Source organism: Dermacentor variabilis, chromosome 6 (genome assembly GCF_050947875.1).
Source record: "Dermacentor variabilis isolate Ectoservices chromosome 6, ASM5094787v1, whole genome shotgun sequence".
NCBI classification, from domain to species: Eukaryota; Metazoa; Arthropoda; class Arachnida; order Ixodida; family Ixodidae; genus Dermacentor; species Dermacentor variabilis.
In genome coordinates, this window is record NC_134573.1 from 39,740,618 (window position 1) to 39,765,997 (window position 25,380).

Below are 25,380 nucleotides of genomic sequence, written 5' to 3' on the forward strand. Positions count from 1 at the left end.
GATGCCATGAGGATATCCCGACCAGCGATTCAGGTCCGTAACCTCGACCCGATTCGCAAGGAGGCAACCGCAATTGGAACTTCACGGCTGCGTGCACCACACAGCTGCACCTGATTTTATATTCTCCCGAATGTGTCAGCGTTGCCGCAGCTGTCTGTAGTGGCACCCTCGCGTGCATTTCTTGTTCAGGCCTTGTTCAAGGGTTTAAAAAAATAAAGGCAGTACGGTGCCGCTAATTTCACCTTTTAGCACCCTGCTGCTTGCGGAGCATAGTAGCCCCTGCAGCTCAGTTCTACTTCTTAACGCGACGACGGACACCGATTGCAAAACCTTGCTTCTACCTGCGGCAGCAAGCATTGGAACAGTTCGAGATAACACAAAGCCGCAGAAGGCCATTTTGCGCGAGTCATCTAAAGACGTCAGAGAAGGCAGTGCGGCGTGCGATAATTCCCCCGAAGAAAGAATGAAAGCGAAGCGCGGCGGACGCGCGTGCCGGCCCAGCCGCAGCCGCTGCGTAAAACAATGGCCCAGATGCGACGGAGCAGCGAAAACGACGCCCAGTGGACGCTTAGTCTACGAGCACCACAGCGACGTCAGGCAAAGCTACATGTCAGGCCAGCAGATATGATGGGACGCGCGTGCGCACCGCTGCTCTAGCGGCCCTCTCGACAGCAGGCGCCGCGTCGGTAGACGGCGCGTCGATGCAGTTTGGCACGCGCTCCCGTGGTCCGTATACTTATGCTCACGAGTGTACATATAATTTTAGAGCACAGCTCTTAGGCGTCCGTTCCAGCGGCGAGCGTCGGCGTCACTTGTAACCGGGCGAACGAGCATGGCCAAAGACGTAAGCGATAGCGGCGCGCCGCGCAGGATGACAAAAAAGCGGCCATAGCAAAGAGGCTCCAGGAGGAAAGCGTAAAGAAGGGTATCGTAGCGTAAGAAGTGAGAAAGCGTAAGAAGGGAGGGCGTCGCAAAATGGTGAGGAGGAAAGCGGAGGTGATCACGCATGCGACAAACGCGGGAACAAAGCGCTGACGCGGGCTTCGGACCCACTGCGCATGCGCTACTTCGCCTGCGGCGCCGCCCCACTAGAAAATGCGCTCCGCGCGAGCCGCGCGTTCGCGCTTCTTTTTTTTTTGTTTCTGTACAGTGAGCGGCGCAACCGGTCCAAATGCTTCTGCCGCTGTTGCAAACGAACTGCCCGAGCAAACGCTCAGTGCCGCCGCCCTCAGCACCCTGTCGTTGAGAATCGAATTCTGTGCCACAATATATCGTGAATTCAACACACCTAAACAGCTGCACTCAAAATTTATATTAGGGAATATCGTAACCGTCAGTGAAATTTTTTGTAGACAATGAATTAATTTTAAATGGCGAGTGGACCGATGATTACCACACAATATTTACCAACCTCAAGAGAGTATTTGCGAAGAATGTAAGGCAGTACATCTATTTACTCTATAGAGGAGCCCATACCTAATTTTTTTGGCTAATTAAATTTCTACGTAGAGAAAGCGCCCACCGACAAGCGAGTTCAGTTTCTTATGACCCGTCTTGCGGTAGCAATTCTATGGACGCACGAGGCACGTTTCTGCCGTCGGCGTCGCCACGATGTTCTGTATAAAGTCCAAGGGCGATAACAGCGTCGCCGCGCACCCTACGCTGTACGTGCCGGTGAAAGCGTGCGAGGGAAGCCAACGATAACGGCTCAATATCGCCAGCGTGAAATGAAGCGGAGAGAAAAGCGCACCGTCTTCAGTCGCACAAGGCACCCAAAGTTGCAAGGCACTGAGAGGAGAGGAAGGAGGGGTCGGCGTTCTACTCCGGCTGCAACTGAGTATGTGGCGGCTGTGCGCGGTCGCCCGGCCGTACCTCGACGGGATCTGCGCTGGGGGCAGGGTCTAGGTGCGCCAACGGCTCGTAGTTTCCTGCGTGATGTGTGTTCTCGGCGCTAAGTTTGCGTTGAAGCGATAGACAGCATGAAGGTCACTTCGCTCGCTGCTGCTGCCGCGCTTCCTGACGCCGTAGTTTTGACAGCGTGTGTCCTCGGTCATTGAGTGTTATGTGTTCATGTTTGCTGTGCGCGCTGAGACCACGCTTGTTAATTTAGTAAGCAAGGGAACGCTTACAAGTTGATGCCATCAAACCATCAACCGCTGTAGTGGCTTACTGGCTATGGCGTTGCGCTGCTAAGGTCGAAGCGACGGGATCAAAGCATCGCCGTGGTGACCACATTTCGATGGGGGTGAAATGGAAAAAACGCCTGTGAACCGTGCATTGGATGCACGTAAAGAACCTCAAGCAGTGAAAATTATTCGGAGTCCCCCATTGCGGTGTGCCTCATGTTCGGAGCGTGGATTTCACTCGTAAGACCCCAGAACTGTTATTGAGCCAATATCTACAACCACTCAGGGTGCGACGGCAGTGTAGTAAAAGTCGTACTTGGCCCACTGCGACAACAGCGTGTTTCGAAGTGCTGCTCGGTTCTGCCAGGCTCCGGGCGCAGAGGTGAAAAGGAAGATGGTGTCCACGTTTCCGCGCTGACACTCGGAGCTGACGGCCCACGCAGATCCCGTCTCTTCGACCAAGTTGTCAGTTGCGAAGCCCGGTGCCAGTGCCGAGTGGTCCACGTGGTATCGTCCAATGAGCAGGTTGGCACGCAGAGGCCGTCTCCAGGTCTCAGGCGGCCAGAAGAGGACGCTCCATGCAGCTACGAATAAAAGCGCTGTGCAGGCCAGCGAAAATACGCCCAGCACCAGGCTAAAGAGCCGGCCGGCGAACGTACGCATGCCTGTACTCCTCCTTCTTGGTCTTCTTCTTCAAGCATGAACCATCCGTAGCCGTTCCATTCCTACCTAGCGGCCTATCTACTTGGCGTGGTCATGTGCAAGTTTCTCGGGCGCATAAAAAAAGAATTGAAGCACTGTGGAAGCCAGCATTTTTTTGCAAGTGCCGTTATTTTTTATTATCTTACACTGATAGGTACTAATCTAGTATTACGGGCTACCAGATTATTCACCAATCCACAAGAGTGAGGGAGAGGGAGATAAAGCAAGGACAGGAAAGGCAGGGAGGTCAACCAGAAGAGCACCCGGAGGTGGAGGTGGGGGAAAAGGGAATAGAAAAGGAAAAAAAGGGAGAGAGTAAGCACTGAGTGCGTGTGGGAGGGACACTATACACAGGCACACTATAACCGATCTCTTAGTATTGTACCTTAGTATTGTAAGTATCTCTTAGTATTGTAAGTATTGTACCAGTGCACTATTTGCTTTTCGTGCCTGTGGCGGGTGTGGCCACGGTCCGAGTATCTTTGACTCGGTGAATGGTCTTGAATCCAGTCGGTGTAAAGCTGCCCGAAGAAAAAAGCGTTGTACATCGTAGCGAAGACAGGTACACAATAGGTGCTCGGTGGTTTCCTCGCACCCACAGGAGTCGCACATCGGGCTCCCGGCCATTCCCAAACGATAGGAGTATGCGTTCGTGAACGCCACTCCCAGCCCGAGGGTGAGCATGAACCATGAAGACATAAGGCTCTAGGTCTGGCAATGCTTCTTTGCAGTTGGTTTCAAAACAGCACGCTCCGCGTGTGCTCCGACCGGCCACCTGTAGCTTAGCGAAGCGGACGCACTTCTTATATACATGCGCATATTACTTTTTCGCCTTTGTTTGCTTGCTTGCTTGCTTGCTTGCTTACTCTACCATGGCGTGTGCCCACTACTGGGGATTGGCCAAGAAGCCTGCGGTTAAACGTAAAACGGTTATAGGAAAACCTGCCTTTTTGAAAGTAAAGCAAGTTAGAAGGAAATAAACTTTAATCAATTTATTGAAATTTTGTAAATTAATAAATAATAAATTAGGCTTCGGCATTGCGTGTTCTTTTTTTCCCTTCTTCCTCACGAGGCCTGCATGTACGTTCCCCCCAAGGAAAGCAGAGCGGGCCGACGCGCTGCACGGGGTCGCGGTTAGGCAAGTGCCGCTTTAGTGGCCACACGACTAATGAATAATTAGACCATGTAACTTGCTGATATGTTCATCGTAACGTGTTCATTTGGGAAATTATACGGAAGTCTATGTTCATGGATGAGCTTAGCATAGGCAGAGCACGCTCACGTGGAACGTACAATAGAGAGCATCTTCATCTACAACTACTATATGCAATATAGTGGAACAAAAGAATGCGGAAGGATATGTGTGCAAAGTGAACGAGGCGGACATGTCTAGCGGACGAGCTTATCAAACGATGCTCTAGCAGTCCTCTCAAGAAAATAGCTATCGCACGTTAAACTCTTTGTTAGTCCCAGAAAGAATACGCGTGTCCTAGCTGATGGCCTCCCAACACGTGGTTCAAAACAATAAGAAATCGCGCAACGTAGCGGTCATTTCACGTTACTCAGCGTTCGTCAGTAAAAATCTAGAGGTATGTGATCTTCATTTACGTCAACTGCAATTGCCAAAGTAGGCAGTCGTTCTACCCAAGGCGACAATTAGTGATTACTGATAAAGATGGCTTGGACAGTTCATAGATTCTGTTACAGCGCTCACGCAAGAGAGGAGTCATAATTGCTCGTGCATGTTGTCTCGATCGCTCTAATTTATTATTAAGAGGTGCGTACTCTTCTCCTATTCAGCCCCATGAAATCTATTTCCGCGTTTCTTTTTTGTCTACTCTATATACACTTAGAGAATATTCCATTGGTAGAGAATATTCCATTTTTTATCTACTGCATAGCTTAAGCCTCCTTTGCGCCTGTTGTGCATCAAGTTACAATGAGTGAACGAATTATTGATTAGGTCCTTATTATTGAACAGTGCCGATCCGTCATCAGAAAAAGGAAAAAGCACACGAGCATGCAGAAAGAAGTAGCAGCGGAGACTCAGCCCGGCCTCAGCAACTCCGCTGCCTCGGTGGAAGTAGGCGGCAGAGGTAATTAGCACCATCCAGCAAGCTGGCAGGAAAGCAAATCGGCTTCCCTCCCGCGCATCCTCCCAACTACGCTCCCCTCGCCCTCCCTCTCAATTCCCTCGGTTACTCTCTCACCTTCGACGGTCTCAGTGCGCAACTGCCTCCGTGCCGGCCCGGCACCAGTCCTGCCAGCCCGGCGCCAGCTTGCTCCTTGAAGTTTCATTTTCTGCCGTTGTCGGGAAGCAAGTGTTGGTCAGTGTACCCTTGCTCGCTGTGTGCTTAGACGCCACAATATTCGTTCGGACTTTGACTGACTCGAAGTGAGCGCATCGTATACGATATTATTATTTTTAACGGGAGTCGGAGTCGGCTGTATACTTTTTGCCTAGCCGAATTCACGACCACCTACGTATGTGTGGTCGTCGGTACACCTGTAGGATTTAGCTAGCCGAGTTCACGGCCATCGGCGCACGTGCGATTCCAGACCTACGAGGCCAGAACCGTTTAGAAATGGTTCTATATTGAGTTACCCATATCGCGTATAAATCAAAGAAGTTTTTAGGCATGCAGGGCCCTCGGGGCTGTACTTGTCGGCGATAAGGTAGACTCGCCGACTGTGGGCTTATCTGACTGAGCTATGTCGAATGCTCGATTGCCATAGTCGGAAGATTGAATGCCGCTATAGTAAGAGTTTTCTTTTTCAATGGTGAGCTTGAAATTCACGTCCTCCAGTGCACAACGTCTGCAGGCTTTGAGTGACGCCGGTCACTGGCAAAGGATGCCGAGAGCGAGTGGGGCTATACTAATCCAGCTACAACCAAATTAGGAAGGCCCACTAAGCTTCAACAAGGCACTCCCTCACCAGAACAGGAATTGGCCTCCCTGGTGCAGTATTCGGCCACCCCCTCCCAAATGGCTCACTCAATTACCCAATGGCCCTCAGTCGTAAGCAGCTGCGCTGCAACTAACCAAGGCAGCGGTCAGACCTGTAACACAGCAGAGGGTGCTACGACTCTCTGGGTCCGGACAGACCGACAATGGAAACTGACCCTTGCAACGATTAACACCAGAATCCTCTCGAGTGAGGCTAGCTCAGCAGGACTCTTCGAGGAACTATCTGACATTGTTTGGGATATCATCGGCCTTAGTGAGATTAGAAGAACTGGTGAGGCTTATACATTACTGAATAACCTCTGCACGGAGGATACGGCGACGGTGAATGCCATCCGTGAAAACTTGGACGACTTTTCCAATGATAAAACGGAACACTTTGAACAAGAGTTGGACGTCATTCAGGACCCTATGAATATTGCTATGGCAATATCACTTGGTCAGCAAACGCTGATCTTAGGTGACATTCAAACGCTTGCCATGTCAATGGGTGAGGGTTGAACACCACTGAACATCATCTTTGACGAGCACGCGGAGGAGTTTTCCTTCCCACAAATTTATCTCTGTCACGCCCGAAACATATACCATGACGCCAAGCCATGGCCGATCACACTGACCATGAGGGAATGCCGACGGCGTGATCGCCGAGGTGCCACCCCTCTTCGTGTGCTGTACATTGCTATGAAGGCGCGGTGCAATACCGTGTTGCCAATTCAACGGCCATCGTGTTCCGCAACAAAAGACTGTGCGGCAACATCCCGAGGGCGCTGTTGAAACACAAGCACTTCGTCGAGAATTCTGTCAGTCATGACATGGCGTACATGGCGGGGATTCCGAACATTTCCACCTACTGGCATGCTCAGAAACAAGGCGTCTTCGGTATAATCCAACAAACATGTAAAGCCTTCAGAATTCTTGGCACTCTAGGCGTGCGAGGTGCAAATGGAAGGCCTACTCCCTCTATTCCAACGACTCAATATAAATCCCGAAGAAGCATTGACGCCCGTGGAGAGATTGACGCTGTACGAACGCAACCAATCCGTCAACGACGATTCCATCTCGTGTGCTCTCTACCTTGACCCCATTGTGAGTATGATAATGCCTATTCCGTTCAACGAGAACATTTCACCATTTGCGTCTTAAAATGTTGTCGAACATTTGAAGCGCATGGAATTTCAGCACCAGGGAAGTGCACGCGCACAAATCCTGCTCTGGCTAAAGGACGCAAGCAACCCTGGGCGGCGCATCAGCCGCATTGTCTAAATCGCAATCGTGTGAATGAGCAGTGTAAAAATCGCATTGCGCTTGCAGCGATTTCTTTTGCTCCTGTCGCAGCATGTGCACAGACTTGACGCGTTCTTCAGCATTCGCGTGTGCTGGCGCGCAATGCATTTCGGAAGCCACGGCCAGCTTCGCGGTGGTACCGCTTGATGGCACCGAGTGTTCTTAAGGAATCGGGAAAGAGGCGTCCTGCTGCGTTAAACACTTCCTACATGTCTTGTTTTGACGGGGAGAACACGTTGGGGTGCAATATTGATTCAATTCTAAACGCAATGCAGTCGACAGTAATCGTGAAATGGGTTTTGCCGAGTATTTTGTGAGAAGAACCATTCTGCTATTTTCATCAGCTAAATATTTTCCTGCGTGTAATATACGAGCAAAACATATTAAAAGACACTCAGCCCCTGGGTACTTCACTACGGGCCAACGATCGATCTAAGAGAAATTTTGTCTACGAGTGAGGGAAAAAAAGTTTCCAGTAAAGCAGCCTTTTGCCGCCGTATATTCGCCGGTCGGTTCAAGGAGCTAGCTGACAGAAAGGTCGTAGATTAATGTTGGTAATATCTTGGCAAACTAGTTTTGAAGAATGTAGAACATCTTGAGATATATACTGGTGCGAGTTGCACTGCTGGAGGTACTTTACTATTTCGTTATTGAATTCGTGGTACATTATTTCAATTCTATTTCATCCAATAGTCTCGTTAGCCGTCGTCATTCTCAAAATCGCATGCTGGAATCGGTGCCCACGTGCGCCGTAGCGAAACCGTCACACGAGGAAAAAGAAGAATGTTGGGCTCACTGCTCGGAGCCGTGTTTCGAGCGGTCAAGTCCGTTTGCTTGTGGACTCCGGTCGTCTTCGCTCTTTCGCTGTTCGCCGAGGCGTACTACGCCTACGTGTTCGTCTTCTGCGGTGCGGTCGTGAGGGAGGACGCCCTGTGCCTCGCACTGGCCACGGTGTTCCACCTGCTGCTCTTCTTCTGCCTCTGGTCGTTCGCGCAGACTGCGTTCACGTCCCCGGCGGCCGTGCCGCCCTACTTCCACGTCGGCGACGACGAGCGCCGGGAGCTGGCGCACGCTGCCCGGAACCCGACTCGCCGGGAGGCTCTCCTCGAGGCCATGGCGACCAAGCGGGGCGTCCTCACGCGAGTCCCCGGCGGCGGCGTCAACTACTGCGACCCGTGCCAGCGGATCAAGCCCGACCGATGCCACCACTGCTCGACCTGCGAAAGGTGAACCGGGTGACGCGGCCTGAGCGGGTCGATCACTTAGGGAGACCTTAAGCGGTGCATGGCAGACAGACCAAATCGGTGCGGTCAAAATGTATATACAAAAGGCGCCCGTATTCACAAAAAAAAATTATTCTACTTAGAGATTTCAGGACTCAGACAACCGTAATCTTGGGCATACTTAGGCCGGCCGGCCAATCGCAAAAAATTATCCTACTAACAAAAAAGAAAGGTAAACTAATTGTCGACGCTAAGAAAGAGAAGGTTGAAGTATATGGCGAATAATGATTCGATGAGTAATTGTTGCATGTATCGCTACATTTCTTCTTTGTGTACATTTCGTGATCGCTATTCACTTCGTTTCGTATCTTAATCATATCGAATTCGACGCGCAATTACGTCGATCTTGTCATCTTTATCGTCGGCCCTTTATTAACCCTTTCTTATCTTTTTTTTTTATCTTGAGGTGGTTACAACCACCTAGACCTCGGGTAGGCCTCGCCCAGGTTAAATAAGCAAAGAGGTCTTTCTCTCCAAAATCACGCAAACTCGACCCGCGTGCCTTAAGCGTAGGGCGTACAGAATCATCCAGAATATCCCGCTTTGTTTCCTGCATTGTTAAGGTTTATAGACACTCCCACTTCATCACGATCGTTCAGCTGGCGATAGAAATGTGTTCCCCACGTTCTTTCCTTTTTTTTTTACTTTTTCAACCGCCATATATAGACATTACCTTTCCCGCGCCGAATATAGGCATTGTCCAGTTATCGATATCAAAGATGGGAGTATCACTTACGTTTGAGCTGTTCTCTCTTCTGCTGCGCTATTGGGACTGGCAGCAAGGAGTTTCCTGACGAAAGCTACTAGAAGAAACTATGACGCTAGTGTACGTCCCCTGCAATTCCTATTACGGAAGCACTGTCAATAAACGTGTCAAAAAAAGATATTTCAAGATAGGGCAGGCTTTCTTCAAAGAAAACAAAGATTATGTACAGGATGCCTCTCGAAACTTGTGCCAAAATTTAAAAATGTGGGAGTGCCAATTAGCTGGACAGAACGAGGTAATGTTGTTTGCCATCGCCTGGATGAAGTCAGACGATCTTTTGTATTTCGCATAATTTCGCAATTAGTTTTTTTTTATAATCAGCTTCTCAAATACTATACTCAGAGCTAAAGAATCAATTAGAAAATTCTGGACCATTCTGAAGAACTCCCGATCCAGCTTAATGTTGCTCAATACGTGCTACATAAAAGATTTTTCTAAGCCTGAAAGAAGCCCGTCAAATGCCGCAAAAAGTGCCGGGCCGCTAGTCGCCCGTCAGTCCTTTCGGGATCATTTTATGATTGCCTGCAATTTTCTTAGTAAAAATTTTTATCAGGTTATATTATTTGATAACTTAACTCTTGATAATAAATAACTGTTTTACGCAACGTACAAAAAATAGTCTGATTTGCTCCAAGAAAAGGCAAACAACTTTACCTTGGTTCGGTCGAAATACGTGGCACTCGCACTTTTTTTTTTGTTAATTTCGGTCCAAGTTAGGGGCGATCCACTCTATCGGTAGATTCCGTCTGGATTTTCTGGTAAATTCTCTTACATGGAGTTACTGAATACTGACCTAAAGTAGAGTCGGCAACGTGGCGTTTTTTTTTTTTTCCTTTTCATAGAGACAGTTCAACAGCCGGCCAAAAGAGATGTGCATGCTATTAGCTTCAAGGCGTATCAGGAAGAAAATCTACGACTTCACCATTGCTCACTGAACACCGCGCGTCGAACGGTCTGTCAAGGACATCGCAGTGGTTTCAGTAAAGTGGTAGTATGTAGCAAAAATTTCCAGTTTAATATGAACTAGCATAAAGTGGCTCAGCAGAGGGATAGATTCACCCACACCCCAGCTTTTCGGCGTTTTTATTTTTGCCACGTTCACGCAAAATTGCTAAAAAATATGTGTGACACATAGTGGCCACCATTGCAGAAGGAGAAACGGAACCTCCCAGTACCGTGATCCATCCAGCCTGAAATGATGGATAAAGGAAGGATTCACCTAGCCTTAGTCTTTTTGACTTTAAATTGCTTTTCAATTAGTAAACTGGCAATATGCAACAAAATAATCTGTTGAATTGCAATAATTCGCAAGGATTACACATGTTGGCAGAGACTAACTGCTGTTGCGTTTCGCCTGCGACACGTGGTTTTGCCGGCGCGACTGCGGCGGGGCGGCAGACATTTTGGCCCGATCGTCGTCGCCGCAACACTCATCGCCAGGTGTTTCCAGGCGCGTCTGCGGCGATGCGACCGCCTAGGGATCTCGTTCCAGTCATTGTGCCCGAAACAGGCGATGCCAAAGCAGGGATCTCATTCCAGTTATTGGGCCCGAAACAGGCGATGCCAAAGCAGGGATCTCGTTCCAGTCATTGTGCCCGAAACAGGCGATGCCAAAGCAGGGACCATCTTCTCGTTACAGTCATTGTGTCCGACCGGCAGCGCCACGACAGGGTGCTACGAGATCGTGCGCAGCGCCACGACGGGGTGCTACGAGATCGTGCGCAGCGCCACGACAGGGTGCTACGAGATCGTGCGCAGCGCCACGACAGTGTGCGTCACCATTAGCCCATTGTACATTCACGTGCTCGTCTTTTGAGGGGTTCCTTCTTGCCCTCAACTGCGAGAGTATAAAAACAGCTGCCCCCGGACGCCAAAAGGAGGGCTCCGATTTCTTCTGTTGAGTGAAGTGCTCTCCCGTCTCTCTACTTCGGTCAAACCTGACCGCCAACTCTTTGCGATGTTAAAATAAACAAGTTGTTTCGTTGTTACCAGTCGACTCATGCTTTGCCGGGACCTTCGGATGCTTCGAGTTGTACCCCAGGCCGCCAGGCCAACGCTACCCTTGGGGCTTGCGACCCAGGTACAACCACGGGCGTCAGCGCCGAGTTCCCAACCGATCTCACCAGCAGTCAGATCCGAAACATCTGGTTGGCAGCGGTGAGATCGCCTACGACTTCAAACAACTGTCTGCCAGCGGCGAGATCGCGACAACGGAGGCCAGCAGCGAAGAGATGCAGTTGACTGTATGCTGAGCAGCTCATCGACGATCCGGGAGCAGTGCAACGAGCCCTGTGTGACGACTGGTTGCCTGCAGCGGAACGACTGCGCGGAATTCCTGCCTGCGAGGTTTGGTGAGTGCGGGACTTTCTTCTTCTGAGCTTTGCCAGGCTTTTGTTAGTGTTAGAAACAGAGCTGGTAATTGTGGTTGTCGTTGCTGCCGGGTTAGTTTGCGGCAAGACAATAGTAAGCAGTAGAGAAAGCAGCATTCAGAGCAGCCATGGATTTGAAGTCGTTGCGCAAACCGAAATTGTTGGAGCTTGCAAGAGAGTTGGGTCTGGATGTCTCAGACAAACTAAGAAAACCTGAACTGCTAAAGGCTATTCTTGAGTTAGAGGCTGAGGATGACGAGCTGTCGGAATGCCTTGAGACTATTGAGGAGAGGTCAAAAAGACAGGAGCGCGAACTTAAAGAGCAAAAAGAGAAACAAGAGCGCGAACTTAAAGAGCAAAAAGAGAAACAAGAGCGCGAACTTAAAGAGCAAAAAGAGAAACGGGAGCGCGAACTTAAAGAACAGAAAGAAAAAGAAGAGCGTCAACACGCTTTGGAAATGAAGCGTCTCGAGGTAGAGATGGAACGCGCTCGTAATGGAAGTCAGGCACACGGTGCAGGAGAACGAGTATTGTTCAAAATGACTGACCTGATGCGGCCGTTTAAGCTTGGAGAGGACATTGGTTTGTTCCTGGTTAACTTTGAGCGAACGTGCGAGAAGCAGGGGTTCTCTCGAGAAACGTGGCCACAGCGCTTGCTCACTTTGTTACCCGGCGAGGCGGCCGACGTAGTCGCTCGCTTGGATAGAGAGGAAGCAGAGGATTTCGACAAAGTAAAATCGAGTCTGCTAAAAAAGTACCGGCTGTCTGCGGAGGCGTTCCGTCGGAAGTTTCGGGAAAATGAGAAAGGCAGAAGTGAGTCATATACAGAGTTTGCGTATAGGCTTATGTCGAACATGCAGGAGTGGCTCAAAGAAGAGAAAGCGTTTGGTGACCACGATAAAGTTCTGCAGTGTTTCGGGCTAGAACAGTTTTATAGTCGGTTACCGGAGAACGTGCGATACTGGGTCTTGGATAGGCCAGACGTGAGTACGGTGGCTAGAGCCGCTGAGCTAGCCGAGGAGTTTGTGACGCGTCGAGCTCGCGGAGCTAAGGACGGTCAAAAGGGTGAATTTGGCTCCAAGTCTGAGAGGCCAAGGTTCACGCCCATGAGATTTAAGGGGGACACGCGTAGTGAGGATGCGAGTGAAAGCAATCCGACCAAACGTAAAGAGACGGCAGCCGAAGCCGAACGCAGAAAGCGGTTCGAGATGAGGCGAGCGGGCGTTTGTTATACGTGCCAGAAGCCGGGTCACTTTTCGGCGCAGTGTCCGGAAACAACACCAAAAGTTGTGTTTTTTTCAATAGGCAGCACTGACGAGAACATGAAGCTTCTCGAGCCTTACATGCGAGACCTCCTCGTGAACGGGAAAGAGTGCCGAGTGCTTCGCGATTCCGCAGCTACAATGGATGTAGTTCACCCGTCTTATGTAGAACCCCATATGTTCACGGGCGAGTGCGCGTGGATCAAGCCAGCCTGTGCTACGATCGCCAGACTATACAAAAGAGTTCATTGTTCAGTGCGATGCTAGTGAGCGAGGCATGGGCGTTGTACTGTGCCAACGGGAAAATGGAGAAGTAGAACACCCCGTCCTGTATGCTAGTCGTAAGCTGACCAGTCGTGAGCAGGCGTATAGCGCCACCGAGAAAGAGTGTGCGTGTCTCGTGTGGGCCGTTCAGAAATTGTCATGCTATCTAGCCGGCTCGAGGTTTATCATTGAGACGGATCACTGCCCTCTCCAATGGCTGCAGACCATCTCTCCCAAAAATGGCCGCCTCCTGCGCTGGAGCCTCGCTTTACAACAATATTCCTTTGAGGTGCGTTACAAAAAGGGGAGTCTCAACGGTAACGCCGATGGCTTAAGTCGAAGCCCCTAACGTAGGAATCAGCCTCAAAATTGTTTCTTACTGATGTTTTTCTTCCTGAGGCAGGATTTTTTTTAACATATTGCTTTTGTTTAGTGTTTCAAAGTGATGATATGCTTTCTAGTGCAATTTTTCAATTTGTGGACGCGTTCTGAGTGATGCTAGACTACTGTAAGGAACTAGGCAGTGGTATAAAAAGGGGAAAGAGCCTGGCAGGGCTTAGTGAGGGTTGTGCCGTGCTTGCTGACTGAGCGGTTGAGTTTTCAGCGTAGTTCTAACGCTTGCCGGGAACGAGAACAAAAATGTGAACTCTCCCGAAGTCACTTTGCAGTGTCCCGTGCGAACCTGAACGAGAGAACGAGGCCTTCTCTGTGCGCTGCGCTCAAGAAACGTCAAGGGACGCCCGACTTCGGTTATGGGCATCATCGAGCGACATCCCTCCGGACAGCGGATGCAGTCCCCTGTCCATCGGGATCTCCTTCCCCCGGCGGGGCGGTCTGTTGCGTTTCGCCTGCGACACGTGGTTTTGCCGGCGCGACTGCGGCGGGGCGGCAGACATTTTGGCCCGATCGTCGTCGCCGCAACACTCATCGCCAGGTGTTTCCAGGCGCGTCTGCGGCGATGCGACCGCCTAGGGATCTCGTTCCAGTCATTGTGCCCGAAACAGGCGATGCCAAAGCAGGGATCTCATTCCAGTTATTGGGCCCGAAACAGGCGATGCCAAAGCAGGGATCTCGTTCCAGTCATTGTGCCCGAAACAGGCGATGCCCAAAGCAGGGACCATCTTCTCGTTACAGTCATTGTGTCCGACCGGCAGCGCCACGACAGGGTGCTACGAGATCGTGCGCAGCGCCACGACGGGGTGCTACGAGATCGTGCGCAGCGCCACGACAGGGTGCTACGAGATCGTGCGCAGCGCCACGACAGTGTGCGTCACCATTAGCCCATTGTACATTCACGTGCTCGTCTTTTGAGGGGTTCCTTCTTGCCCTCAACTGCGAGAGTATAAAAACAGCTGCCCCCGGACGCCAAAAGGAGGGCTCCGATTTCTTCTGTTGAGTGAAGTGCTCTCCCGTCTCTCTACTTCGGTCAAACCTGACCGCCAACTCTTTGCGATGTTAAAATAAACAAGTTGTTTCGTTGTTACCAGTCGACTCATGCTTTGCCGGGACCTTCGGATGCTTCGAGTTGTACCCCAGGCCGCCAGGCCAACGCTACCCTTGGGGCTTGCGACCCAGGTACAACCACGGGCGTCAGCGCCGAGTTCCCAACAGATCGTACCAGCGGTCCGATCCCAAACACTGCCTTGCGTTGTTTGGGAAAACCGCGTACATGGCAATTCATTGTTATAAAGAGCAATTATCTACGCCATAAGAAGTTCTTAAACTAGACGTACGAGCAATATAAAAAATTGATCTACAGATCGCAGCAATGGGAGCTCTTATGTTACCACTTATAATTATTCAAATTATTCCTTAATTTGAGGCAAGTCCTGTGCGAAAGTAGTGACAGCTCGACGAATTGATGAATAAATCAGTCTCGCTCTGCCATCTGTTAGCCTTGCAGTTAGCGTTGATTGTAGAGCGACCACCCCGTACAGACCCTGGTCCCATAATTGATCCCTGCACTATTCAAATTATTCCTTAATTTGAGGCAAGTCCTGTGCGAAAGTAGTGACAGCTCGACGAATTGATGAATAAATCAGTCTCGCTCTGCCATCTGTTAGCCTTGCAGTTAGCGTTGATTGTAGAGCGACCACCCCGTACAGACCCTGGTCCCATAATTGATCCCTGCACTATTCAAATTATTCCTTAATTTGAGGCAAGTCCTGTGCGAAAGTAGTGACAGCTCGACGAATTGATGAATAAATCAGTCTCGCTCTGCCATCTGTTAGCCTTGCAGTTAGCGTTGATTGTAGAGCGACCACCCCGTACAGACCCTGGTCCCATAATTGATCCCTGCACTATTCAAATTATTCCTTAATTTGAGGCAAGTCCTGTGCGAAAGTAGTGACAGCTCGACGAATTGATGAATAAATCAGTCTCGCTCTGCCATCTGTTAGCCTTGCAGTTAGCGTTGATTGTAGAGCGACTACCCCGTACAGACCCTGGTCCCATAATTGATCCCTGCACTATTCAAATTATTCCTTAATTTGAGGCAAGTCCTGTGCGAAAGTAGTGACAGCTCGACGAATTGATGAATAAATCAGTCTCGCTCTGCCATCTGTTAGTATTGCAGTTAGCGTTGATTGTAGAGCGACCACCCCGTACAGACCCTGGTCCCATAATTGATCCCTGCACTATTCAAATTATTCCTTAATTTGAGGCAAGTCCTGTGCGAAAGTAGTGACAGCTCGACGAATTGATGAATAAATCAGTCTCGCTCTGCCATCTGTTAGCCTTGCAGTTAGCGTTGATTGTAGAGCGACCACCCCGTACAGACCCTGGTCCCATAATTGATCCCTGCACTATTCAAATTATTCCTTAATTTGAGGCAAGTCCTGTGCGAAAGTAGTGACAGCTCGACGAATTGATGAATAAATCAGTCTCGCTCTGCCATCTGTTAGCCTTGCAGTTAGCGTTGATTGTAGAGCGACTACCCCGTACAGACCCTGGTCCCATAATTGATCCCTGCACTATTCAAATTATTCCTTAATTTGAGGCAAGTCCTGTGCGAAAGTAGTGACAGCTCGACGAATTGATGAATAAATCAGTCTCGCTCTGCCATCTGTTAGCCTTGCAGTTAGCGTTGATTGTAGAGCGACCACCCCGTACAGACCCTGGTCCCATAATTGATCCCTGCACTATTCAAATTATTCCTTAATTTGAGGCAAGTCCTGTGCGAAAGTAGTGACAGCTCGACGAATTGATGAATAAATCAGTCTCGCTCTGCCATCTGTTAGCCTTGCAGTTAGCGTTGATTGTAGAGCGACTACCCCGTACAGACCCTGGTCCCATAATTGATCCCTGCACTATTCAAATTATTCCTTAATTTGAGGCAAGTCCTGTGCGAAAGTAGTGACAGCTCGACGAATTGATGAATAAATCAGTCTCGCTCTGCCATCTGTTAGTCTTGCAGTTAGCGTTGATTGTAGAGCGACCACCCCGTACAGACCCTGGTCCCATAATTTATCCCTGCACTATTCAAATTATTCCTTAATTTGAGGCAAGTCCTGTGCGAAAGTAGTGACAGCTCGACGAATTGATGAATAAATCAGTCTCGCTCTGCCATCTGTTAGCCTTGCAGTTAGCGTTGATTGTAGAGCGACCACCCCGTACAGACCTTGGTCCCATAATTGATCCCTGCACTATTCAAATTATTCCTTAATTTGAGGCAAGTCCTGTGCGAAAGTAGTGTCAGCTCGACGAATTGATGAATAAATCAGTCTCGCTCTGCCATCTGTTAGCCTTGCAGTTAGCGTTGATTGTAGAGCGACCACCCCGTACAGACCTTGGTCCCATAATTGATCCCTGCACTATTCAAATTATTCCTTAATTTGAGGCAAGTCCTGTGCGAAAGTAGTGTCAGCTCGACGAATTGATGAATAAATCAGTCTCGCTCTGCCATCTGTTAGTCTTGCAGTTAGCGTTGATTGTAGAGCGACCACCCCGTACAGACCCTGGTCCCATAATTGATCCCTGCACTATTCAAATTATTCCTTAATTTGAGGCAAGTCCTGTGCGAAAGTAGTGACAGCTCGACGAATTGATGAATAAATCAGTCTCGCTCTGCCATCTGTTAGCCTTGCAGTTAGCGTTGATTGTAGAGCGACCACCCCGTACAGACCCTGGTCCCATAATTGATCCCTGCACTATTCAAATTATTCCTTAATTTGAGGCAAGTCCTGTGCGAAAGTAGTGACAGCTCGACGAATTGATGAATAAATCAGTCTCGCTCTGCCATCTGTTAGCCTTGCAGTTAGCGTTGATTGTAGAGCGACTACCCCGTACAGACCCTGGTCCCATAATTGATCCCTGCACTATTCAAATTATTCCTTAATTTGAGGCAAGTCCTGTGCGAAAGTAGTGACAGCTCGACGAATTGATGAATAAATCAGTCTCGCTCTGCCATCTGTTAGTCTTGCAGTTAGCGTTGATTGTAGAGCGACCACCCCGTACAGACCCTGGTCCCATAATTTATCCCTGCACTATTCAAATTATTCCTTAATTTGAGGCAAGTCCTGTGCGAAAGTAGTGACAGCTCGACGAATTGATGAATAAATCAGTCTCGCTCTGCCATCTGTTAGCCTTGCAGTTAGCGTTGATTGTAGAGCGACCACCCCGTACAGACCTTGGTCCCATAATTGATCCCTGCACTATTCAAATTATTCCTTAATTTGAGGCAAGTCCTGTGCGAAAGTAGTGTCAGCTCGACGAATTGATGAATAAATCAGTCTCGCTCTGCCATCTGTTAGCCTTGCAGTTAGCGTTGATTGTAGAGCGACCACCCCGTACAGACCTTGGTCCCATAATTGATCCCTGCACTATTCAAATTATTCCTTAATTTGAGGCAAGTCCTGTGCGAAAGTAGTGACAGCTCGACGAATTGATGAATAAATCAGTCTCGCTCTGCCATCTGTTAGCCTTGCAGTTAGCGTTGATTGTAGAGCGACTACCCCGTACAGACCCTGGTCCCATAATTGATCCCTGCACTATTCAAATTATTCCTTAATTTGAGGCAAGTCCTGTGCGAAAGTAGTGACAGCTCGACGAATTGATGAATAAATCAGTCTCGCTCTGCCATCTGTTAGCCTTGCAGTTAGCGTTGATTGTAGAGCGACCACCCCGTACAGACCCTGGTCCCATAATTGATCCCTGCACTATTCAAATTATTCCTTAATTTGAGGCAAGTCCTGTGCGAAAGTAGTGACAGCTCGACGAATTGATGAATAAATCAGTCTCGCTCTGCCATCTGTTAGTCTTGCAGTTAGCGTTGATTGTAGAGCGACCACCCCGTACAGACCCTGGTCCCATAATTTATCCCTGCACTATTCAAATTATTCCTTAATTTGAGGCAAGTCCTGTGCGAAAGTAGTGACAGCTCGACGAATTGATGAATAAATCAGTCTCGCTCTGCCATCTGTTAGCCTTGCAGTTAGCGTTGATTGTAGAGCGACCACCCCGTACAGACCTTGGTCCCATAATTGATCCCTGCACTATTCAAATTATTCCTTAATTTGAGGCAAGTCCTGTGCGAAAGTAGTGTCAGCTCGACGAATTGATGAATAAATCAGTCTCGCTCTGCCATCTGTTAGCCTTGCAGTTAGCGTTGATTGTAGAGCGACCACCCCGTACAGACCTTGGTCCCATAATTGATCCCTGCACTATTCAAATTATTCCTTAATTTGAGGCAAGTCCTGTGCGAAAGTAGTGACAGCTCGACGAATTGATGAATAAATCAGTCTCGCTCTGCCATCTGTTAGCCTTGCAGTTAGCGTTGATTGTAGAGCGACCACCCCGTACAGACCCTGGTCCCATAATTGATCCCTGCACTATTCAAATTATTCCTTAATTTGAGGCAAGTCCTGTGCGAAAGTAGTGTCAGCTCGACGAATTGATGAATAAATCAGTCTCGCTCTGCCATCTGTTAGCCTTGCAGTTAGCGTTGATTGTAGAGCGACCACCCCGTACAGACCCTGGTCCCATAATTGATCCCTGCACTAGGACATTGTAGTTATTGCGGTAGCAATTATATGGACACTCCAGGCGCATTTCCACCGTAGTCGCCAGCGTCGCCGTGATATTCCGTATAAAGCCCAAGTGCGATAACATCTTGGCCACGCATGCTGTGTGTGCCAGTGAAAGTGTGGGAGCATCATCCGAGGATCGTGGCTTGATCTCACGTGCGCAAGGAAGGAAGGCGGAGAGGAAGCGCACCATCTTCCATCGCGCGGAAGGCACCGGAGTAGGGGGAGGGTTCGTTCTACTCCACTGGCGGCTGCGTATATGGTGCGGCTGAGCGCGTCCGCGCAGGTCCTATCCTGAAAGGGATCCTCAGTGGGGAGCACAAGTCTGCTTCCACTGAGGGCTGATAGCTTCGTGTGCACTGTTGTCTCGCCGCTTAGTTCGTGTTGAAGCTAGAGGCAGCACGAAGGTCAATTCGCTCCCTGCTGATGCTACGCCCCATCACGCCAACGCTTTGACAGTGAGTGTCCGCGGTCATCGAGTGCAATGTGTTCATGTTTGCCTGTGCGTGCGTCATACTGTGCTTGTTAATTTAATTAGTAGAGATTGTTCACAAGTTTATATGGCCGATAAAGCTACTATACTTACGTTGCATAGCCGTGTAATAATTCGCTATCGCAATCGATGCTTCCCATTTCGGGTGAAACTGCAACTTTTTGTTCTAACAAACAAGCACTCTTTAAATTTTGTTTGTCCCCGACGCGCCGGATTGTACGATGACGCATGTATAAAGTTTAGTATAAAGAACCGATGCATTTCATCGTAGATCACATTTTCGACGACCGACGACTCACAGTACAATGATTGCGGCGAGCCTCTATCAATGTACAGCACAATAAATTAAGAGTTGTGTTTCCAGATAAAGACTTTAATCTTTGTTTGACGCCCTACCTGCTGAAGGCTTCACCATCACAAAAACGTGACAATACGAAACGTGAAAGAGTCCGTAGAATAGAGCTTGCGGTACACCAGAATGCAACCACTCGCACAGAACAGTTATAATTAGCAAAAACATATTGTGAGCAAATAATTGGTGAAAATTATATCCATGTTATGACATTAAGTTTGAGGCTTATGTGCTGATTGTTATGGACGAGTACCATGCTGTGCTGCAGGAAAAAATGAGTTGAGGATTTATTTATTTATTTATTTATTTATTTATACACATACCTCACAGGCTCCAACTGGAGTATTGCGTGAGGGGGGTAAGAGAAACAACATGTCGAAAACAGGAGCAAACAACATAGCTAACAACAAATCAAACAATTGAAACAAAGGTTGAATCGAAATACGCCGAACAACATCAAGCGAACGAAGAACAAAAACACTCTGGACGATCAGAAACGCGCATGGCTCATCAAATTCCTGCAAAGAACTGCAAGTGCATGTCAAGTGACATGCTGTCCACAGAATGACAGTCAAGTGACATGGTATAAATGAAACGTGCGCATAACTACGGAATCAATTTTTTTAATGTTTCTCTAAACGTGTCCAGATTATTAATTTCAACAATGTGGCTTGGAAGATCGTTCCAAGCTGCTATTGCCAGAGGTAATGCAGATTTGTTAAATGCATTTGTGTGGCCGAAAACACGTGTGAAACTGTGTGCGTTATATAAGCGGCGAGATGTGCGAAATGGGCGGGAAAGGGGTAATGTAGTTGCGTGTTGACTGTGAGTGATTTTGTGCAGTAAGCAAAGCAGGGCTATCTTCCTTCTAGATTCAAGAGATGGGAGTGATAGTGATTTCTTTATAGCAGTCACGCTAGAATGCCTACTGTAATCTTTCGCGATGAAACGCGCGGCACGGTTTTGAACAGATTCGAGAGAATTTATTAAATATTCCTGATGTGGCGACCAGATGGCGGAAGCGAATTCAAGCTGCGGACGAACAAAGGTTCTGTACGCTATTGCACGAGTGGCTGAAGGGGCTTCACGTAGGTTTCGTTTTAGGTAACCAAGTGTGCTAGATGCTTTTGCTGTAACATGTTGTATATGCGTCTTCCATGATAAGTTTGTTGTAATATGAATACCGAGATATTTGTACAAGGGGGTGACAGTGACAGCACTGTTGTTAAGCGAGTAAGTGTAAAGAGAGTTTTCGGCTGACAGTCATTAATTTGCATTTTTCAGTATTTAGTGACATTTGCCATAGCTTGCACCAGCTTGTAATCTTATCTAGATCTTTTTGAAGAGCTATGTGATCGTCGGGTGTCTTAATTTGGCGATAAACTACGCAATCGTCAGCAAATAATCTGATTGGTGATGTTATGTTTGATGGCAAATCATTTATGTAGATGAGAAACAATAGCGGACCCAGTACGCTACCTTGAGGTACACCAGATGACACATCGGCCAAGGAAGAAGAATGATTGTCAGTGAACGTAAACTGTTTGCGGGATGTGAGGAAGTTCCTTATCCACGATATTGTAAGGCTGTCTAAATGTAATGATGATAATTTGGCTATTAATCTAGAGTGGGGAACGCGATCAAAGGCTTTGGCAAAGTCAATAAAGATACTATCAATCTGGAAACCATTGTCTATGTATGTGAATAGCTCGTTAGTGAATTCAATTAGTTGAGTCTCACAGGAAAGTTCTTTCCTAAAACCGTGTTGCTTCGGATAGAAGAAATTGTTAGCTTCTAAGTGCTGCACAATATTAGATGCTATCACATGCTCCAGTAATTTACATGGAATGCTTGTTAATGATATGGGTCGGTAATTACTTATCCTACTTTTATCGCCCGACTTAAAGATGGGAATGATTTTCCCGATTTTCCAGACACATGGTAGTTCCCCTGAGGATAAGGATTGCTCAAAAATACGTGATAGAATGGGGGCTGTATATGTGGACGTATGCTTTAAAATTTTATTATTTATACCATCAACGCCGGCTGAGGTAGAGACCTTTAGTTTTTTAATTAGGGATGAGATGCCGGCGGCATCAATCTTTATTGGTGCCATATACCTGTAGTTTACGTCTGCAATTGCGGGAATGGTAGAGTAATCCTCGCGTGTAAACATCGAGGTGAAAAAATTATTAAAAGCAACTGAGGATTTTTCTGAAATAGGTGCTCCGGTATTGTCTTGGAGTGAAATTCGGCTCGAGTCTTTTCGAGGGGAAATCACTGCCCAGAATTTTTTAGGGTTATTTTGCATCATGGATTGCAGGTCGTGTGAAAAGAATTTGTGCTTAGCGCTACGAATGTTACAGCAGTAATGTTTTTCGGACTCTTTATGTTTTAACCACGCCACTGCGGTTCCTTGACGCTTAGCAATTCTGAACAGGCGTTTCTTTTTATATTTTAGTGAGCGCAGCGCCCTGTGATACCATGGTTTAGAACTATTTACCCGGAAGTGAATTAGTGGAATATGAGCATGTATAAGCTGCATTAGTGTTTCCTTAAAGAGCTTCCAGTTTTCCTCAACAGGTCGGGAAACAAAATTACGTATGAACGAGCTGTAGAAATTCTCTAAACCTATGTTGATGGCAGTGAAATCAGCCTTCTTATAATTAAATATGCGCTTAGGTGTTGTAGTGCGTTTGTATAATGGTAGTTCTATTGTGAGGTTAATGAGTAGATGATCACTAAAACCAGGCATCAAAGAAACCGATGCAACTGTTTCAGGGATTGATGTGAAAACGAGGTCAAGAACATTATTGCCACGAGTGGGTTTCTGAATCATTTGCACTAGAGAAAAGTCAAGTGCAAGCGCTACGAAATCGTTGGAGTGTTGGCAGGGTGACGTTAGGTTAGCCCAGTCAATTTCTGGGTAATTAAAATCCCCAAATAAAAATATGTTACCTTTAGGAAATTTCTTAGTAATTTCGCAAAGATTTTCATACAAATATGACGTGAATGTTTCTGCACTGTCTGGTGGTCGATAACATATTCCAAATACGTTCTTTGAATGCGAAGATGGAATGCAGACCCAGGTTATTTCAAGTGGACTTGGGATTTCAAGTGGAAAGGCAGTAATCTCTTTTTTTACGGCTATCAATACCCCGCCTCCCCTTCTTCCGTCTCTGTCTTTACGATAGATGCTGTAGTCAACTGATGGTTGTAGGACTTCGTCATCAGTGATATCGGAGTGGAGCCATGTTTCTGTGACTAGTAGAATATCACAATTGCTATTTTCTAGATGCGAACAAACTTCGACACGTTTTGGGAGTAAACTGCGCATATTCGTGAACGATATCGAAATCTGCGCTACATCATTATGGACACTTGCATTAGGAGGTGGATTACTATCAGATGAGTCTGCCAGCCTTCGAAACTGCTATCTAGATGATTTAATAACACTGTCAGTGTCAGCGCAGTACGTGAACACGGTAATCTCTATGCGCAGTTTATCGACGGCTAGCTTAAACGGCACATTTTTGGATTTCCCAAATTCTATTAACTTTCTTCTGGCTACTCGTGTTTGCAATGAAAAGTCTTCGCGCACAGCAAAATTTGTATTTTTGAACTTATAACCTTTTTCTATTACTCTTTGCTTATCCTTGAAGAAGGTGAATTTAGTAATAATCGGTCTACATTTACCCATTTGATATTTGCCAAGACGATGCGCACGGTCGATTTGCGAAGATTCGATTGTAACGCCAAGCTCTTTTGAACAAATATCAATGACTCTGCCTTCTGACGCTGACCATGTTTCATTGGAATCGTCGGGGATGCCAAAAAAGAGGAGATTACATCGCCTTAGCCGATTTTCCGTATCATCGCATCTTGATTCAATAGTCTTAATTTGCTGAGATATTGAATTAATAGCTTCAGGCGAGCGGAGTGGCAATGCACTTTGGCTTTTTTTCAGCGATGACGTGTCAACCTCAAGAACACGTATTCTTGAAGATAGCTGTTGCAGTTCCTCGTTGACAGATGCTTGCCAGTGCTTAAGTGCGTGTAAATCGTTACGCATATCTGCCTGCCCGCTTTCAATCCTTGTTACGGTTTCCAAAACAGTTAACAATTCTTCTGTAGAAGGTCCCGGATTTGTCTGGACATCGCCAGATAGAAGCAGAGTCATTATTTTAACGCACATTGCTACGCAGCTGCTACAACGCTTAAACGAGTTAGAGAGCTCAGTGGGGCACAACACCAAGAATAGGCAACGGTTGCTACTCCGAACGGAAAAACAATCAAGGTATCTAACCTGAAACATGATTAAGGGTGAGTGCGCCATTCCTGCAGCGGTGTTGTGCCCCAGTGAAGTGCTCGCCGAGGAACCCTTATGTAGTCTGAGGCCACGATTGATAGCGGAAGCGGTAGATGTAGGTACAGGTTGCCAGCTATCGCGGGATGTCCGGCCAAAAAGCACTGGTGGCGTCCAATAGTTGAAAGGGTCCGGGAGAGGCCAGCTTGTTGATGCATCCGCGGTGCACGCAGTAGCAGTCACTGAAGCTGCCGGGCACGCAGCCACGGGCACAATCGTCAGCATGGCCACCTGAAACATGATTAAGGGTGAGTGCGCCATTCCTGCAGCGGTGTTGTGCCCCAGTGAAGTGCTCGCCGAGGAACCCTTATGTAGTCTGAGGCCACGATTGATAGCGGAAGTGGTAGATGTAGGTACAGGTTGCCAGCTATCGTGGGATGTCCGGCCAAAAAGCCCTGGTGGCGTCCAATAGTTGAAAGGGTCCGGGAGAGGCCAGCTTGTTGATGCATCCGCGGTGCACGCAGTAGCAGTCACTGAAGCTGCCGGGCACGCAGCCACGGGCACAATCGTCAGCATGGCCACCTGAAACATGATTAAGGGTGAGTGCGCCATTCCTGCAGCGGTGTTGTGCCCCAGTGAAGTGCTCGCCGAGGAACCCTTATGTAGTCTGAGGCCACGATTGATAGCGGAAGCGGTAGATGTAGGTACAGGTTGCCAGCTATCGTGGGATGTCCGGCCAAAAAGCCCTGGTGGCGTCCAATAGTTGAAAGGGTCCGGGAGAGGCCAGCTTGTTGATGCATCCGCGGTGCACGCAGTAGCAGTCACTGAAGCTGCCGGGCACGCAGCCACGGGCACAATCGTCAGCATGGCCACCTGAAACATGATTAAGGGTGAGTGCGCCATTCCTGCAGCGGTGTTGTGCCCCCGAGTGAATAATATGTATTGATGCGTTTACAACATACACTGAACGAAACGGGCCTTTAAATAACAGGCAATAATTTGTCGCTCGGATTTATGGTGCAGAATTACTTTCCCAACCATCCTTTTGAAGGGCTAGTGTGTGTATGGAAGTATTTGAGAAATTAATCTAAGAAAGAAATTATACAATGATTATTGAAGAATTTTTTGTCCATTTAATTCTCAGTGATTCGATCCCACGAGCTGCTGCAGGTACATCCAAACAC

The 25,380-nt window shown here is 48.0% G+C and overlaps 1 protein-coding gene across 1 annotated transcript in view; it reads left to right on the forward strand.

The window, feature by feature from the left end:
• Positions 1 to 7,861: 7,861 nt before the first annotated feature.
• The window catches only part of LOC142586099 (palmitoyltransferase ZDHHC20-B-like), a 31,589-nt gene continuing 14,070 nt past the window's right edge, over positions 7,862 to 25,380 (forward strand). The window contains exon 1 of the mRNA XM_075697356.1: positions 7,862 to 8,304. Coding sequence (XP_075553471.1) covers positions 7,862 to 8,304 — 443 coding nt within the window. The remainder of the gene's footprint in view (positions 8,305 to 25,380) is intronic.